General features: G+C 51.8%; 1 protein-coding gene across 1 annotated transcript; it reads right to left on the bottom strand.

Moving 5' to 3' along the window:
- Positions 1-539: 539 nt before the first annotated feature.
- LOC114082609 (PRAME family member 12-like) lies at positions 540-3167 on the bottom strand. The gene is made up of 3 exons (XM_071618564.1): positions 2881-3167; positions 1922-2500; positions 540-1113 (listed from the first exon to the last, which is right to left on the bottom strand). Exons 1-3 carry the CDS (start codon positions 3165-3167, stop codon positions 540-542), a joined length of 1440 nt encoding a protein of 479 aa, XP_071474665.1.
- Positions 3168-3479: the final 312 nt, after the last annotated feature.

Here is a 3479-nt window from a genome sequence, read left to right as displayed (position 1 = left end):
AATGTTCCACGCCTGCTGTGGGCACCTGTATACCTTAAACCACAGAGTAGCCCCCACACATAATGACCAAATTTCAGTTTGATACCTTGAGTTCCCAGGGCTGAACCTCATTGAACACCAAGAACCCAGGGACATCTTTCTCCATAAGCATCTGGAGAATCCCAAGGTTTAAATTAGAAATCCAGGAAAATCCATCCCAGAGGACATGAGAAGACTAACCTTGAGATTCTGTTCATTTCTTACTATTCATTTATGGACCATCCATGAAACAAAATAGCTTCTTCATATGTGCATGAAGCCTAAATCCCATTCTAGAAATTCAGGTCCCTAGTTATGACCCTATACAGACACATATGGCTCTATACAGAAGGTCCAGTCTTCAAGGGATTTCTTCCAATGTGTCCCCTGCTTCAGTTTCCTTTCCCCATCCACATTTCAAGCAGTGTCTGAAATGCTGGGCTCTGAGTTTCCTTCACAATCATACTACATCACGGTTATACCTCCAGTTGTCTATAAGACAGCTTTTTATACACACCCAACTAGGCAGCTGTTGGACAGGAACAGTGAATGAGGCCCTGGTTGTAGAGGAACATGCGGCCACATTGAGGACATGAGATAGTACGGAAAATAAGGACGTTTGGCTGCCTAAACTCCTTCAGTATTGCTGTGAGCTCAGCACAGAGTTGGGAACATCTCCCTGGGTGGATGGCACCCTGGGCATCATAGCTCTCCAGAGGGGCAGGGTACAGTTCTCTGCTCAACTGACTCAGCCTGGCAGTGTGAAGCAGCAGGTCCTTCAAGACTGACATGGAGATGCGGTTCCCGAAAAAGCACAAGATCCTGAGCTGGGAGCAGCGGCTCAGGGCAGGCAGGATGGCTTGGAGCTGGGAGTCTGTCATCTCACAGGCTTCCAAGTCCAGGCTCTTCAGGGTGGCTGCAACCATCTCCAGAAGAATTTGGAGGGGCACCGGACTGAAATTGGTCAGTTTGATGCCCCTTAGATCCAGGTGTCTGAGCTGGCTGGTGTTTGGGCATTGGGAGAGATAATTCCAGTCGGATTCTGAGAGCGGGCAGTTGGTTATTGAGAGGGCCTCCAGGGGGGTCGTCAGGTGCCTAAGGAGAAACAAGGCAGTTAGTTCTGAGGGAGAAAATGAATTGGCCCAAACCCAATGTCACCATGGCCATCTGAACCTGGTTGACATTTTGCAGAATCTGCCCGTTCAGGTCACTGCATTTTAGTCTGAGCCTTTTATCACCACTTTTGTGACTAGGTGGATCCACCATCTCTAAGAACCCCATCCTCAATAACAAGCAGAAAGCCACATCTCTGATCAGAGGAGGTCAAGGGCAGTCATGTATGAAGGACAAATCCAGGCATGATATGACAAAACCTACTGGGTTTAACCCCCACAGAGTTCACACCCTGCACCCTCAGCAAGGCCTCCATCCCTGCTCCTCACCCTAGACTGCAGAATCACTACCTGGAGCTCAGAACAGCCTTCCTTACATGAGCATTAGAGGTGGGTCTCTGTGCTACCAGCTGGAGAGCACAGAGCTTCCCTGTTGGGGGTACAGGTGTAGGGACTTCCCCTCCTTCACTGCCCTCTCCTCTACCCTGCTTTGCACCCTTGTTGCTAGACAGGCCTCTCAGGAAAGGAAACTCAACCAACCTCATTAAATCCAGTCCCCATCAGCTGGTTTCCCAGCATGGTGGCACCTCCCAGATCATGGACCCTGGTTTAGCCCTTTGCTCTAACACAGGTTAGAAGATGGAGCTTCAGGATACAATAGGAACAGATGATGGGTTATTTATCTTCCAGTGTCTTGTTCACCATGAGAGTGTCAGTGACTGGCACACAGTAGGTGCCCTTTCAGATTTCCTGTAAGTGATCTGTAGAGGATGCTCACCCTCCTTACTCACCTCAGCACCTGCTCCAGGTGGCCCTCGAGGAGGAGGACAGCATCCACACAGAACTTCTGCAGGCAGTCCATCCTGAGGAACTGTGAGGTAAGCTTTGCGAGCAGCCACTTCTGCTCCTCTGGGGAGGTGTGGGCAGGCACGTGGACCTGGGAGACAAGCAGCTTCCTCAGGTTCCTCATCTGGCCCAAGAAAGGAGCATAAGCAGCCAAGGTGGAGGGCACCCAGGTGCAGTGCACTTCCACTTTCTGGACAGAGTCCAGCTGCAGCAGTCTCAGGACCTTCCTGGTGTGGTGGGTGGGTTTCCCAAAGATCTTCAGCCTACTGCAGCACAGGTGCAGCCTGTCCCTTCTCTGTATGACCCACAGGAATAAGTGAGTCAGGAATTCATCCATGGGCCCTTCTGTGAGGCACAAGTCTATGAATATCTTCAAGGGCAGCTTAGCTGCCATTGCTGGACCAAGTTTCAATGTTTGATTCTTCTTAATGTCCTCTGGTGAGCAGGCATCGACCACGGCTCCAGACCACGTCCTCCAGAAGTTCCGTGGAGCCCTCCGCAAATCCAGCACCTGCAGTTTCCTCCTCCTGCGTGGATGACAGCAGAGTCTCAGCCCTGAAGCCCCTTCCTTCCCCTCTCAGCTGCTGCTCCCTGCTCCACCTCTTCCTTCTGTCTCACTTTTATCCACCCACTTCCCTCCAATCCAGCCTGGTGCCCCCACTTGTACAGACTGAGGCAGGGGCAGGTACAGCCTCATTCAGGGTCAGCACAGCTGCCACAAGCACCTCCACATCTGGAAGCCTTTCCCAGATGGGGCTCAGCATGGCCAAGACCTCTCCACCCCTCCTTGCTGGCAGCACAGGAAGCCTGTGGAGCACACTTCAGCACCCACTCTCCCTGCCTATACCCATCCCTTCCCTGGCACCGAGGTTGCTCCCTTCCAGGCCACCTGGGTCCCCCTCACCTGGGGCGATCCTGCTGGCCAAGCAGCATGTCCAGCCCATCCAGGGCCACTTGGAGCATCTCCAGCTGTGGCTTCCTCATCAGGGCCCCCAGGGGCAGGCAGGTGAAGGGCCAGGTGTGCACCATTGTCTTCAGGACCTCAGTGTGTCCCCTGCTGAAGGCCTCCACAAAGAGTGGTGGGAAGAGCTCTATGGGCAGGTCCTCCAGATCCAGGATGGCCCTGGACTTGTCACTCAGCAGGCTGCTCCCTGCTAGCTCCAGCAGCATGGGTGGGGACTGGATGCTCATCCTGATGAGTCTGAAAGAAGAAGGATCCCGGATAATGGACCAGAGAAAAGGTCACTATCCCATCCATTGCCAGGCACTGGGAAGGGGGTACTGGAGAGTCCAAAAACTCACCCCATCCTTAAAAGGGAAAACCTTTGCTTATTTCTTTGTCCTTATAAAATGGAAATTGGAATGTCATGTGACTTAATGCAGTAGAATGCTCTGTTTCAATAACTACAGTGGCTCAGAAAGGAGTTGCCCTCACATGGGTGATGGTATTTTTAATATCAAAAAATTAAGTGGCAATTATAAAGTATATGCCCACAGTATAAA

The sequence above is a fragment of the Marmota flaviventris genome, chromosome 10 (assembly GCF_047511675.1).
Source record: "Marmota flaviventris isolate mMarFla1 chromosome 10, mMarFla1.hap1, whole genome shotgun sequence".
In the NCBI taxonomy this organism is placed as follows: domain Eukaryota; kingdom Metazoa; phylum Chordata; class Mammalia; order Rodentia; family Sciuridae; genus Marmota; species Marmota flaviventris.
Note: the sequence above shows the minus strand (reverse complement) of the source record. Positions and strands in the feature narration are given on the sequence as shown.

Bases quoted from the DNA above. Each gene is read 5' to 3' on its own strand.
- LOC114082609 (XM_071618564.1), bottom strand. From the start codon at position 3,167: ATGAGCATCCAGTCCCCACCCATGCTGCTGGAGCTAGCAGGGAGCAGC. The intron at 2,501-2,880 runs GTGAGGGGGACC...TCCACGCAGGAG, and splicing joins GGCCAGCAGGATCGCCCCAG to GAGGAAACTGCAGGTGCTGG. The intron at 1,114-1,921 runs GTGAGTAAGGAG...GTTTCTCCTTAG, and splicing joins CACCTGGAGCAGGTGCTGAG to GCACCTGACGACCCCCCTGG.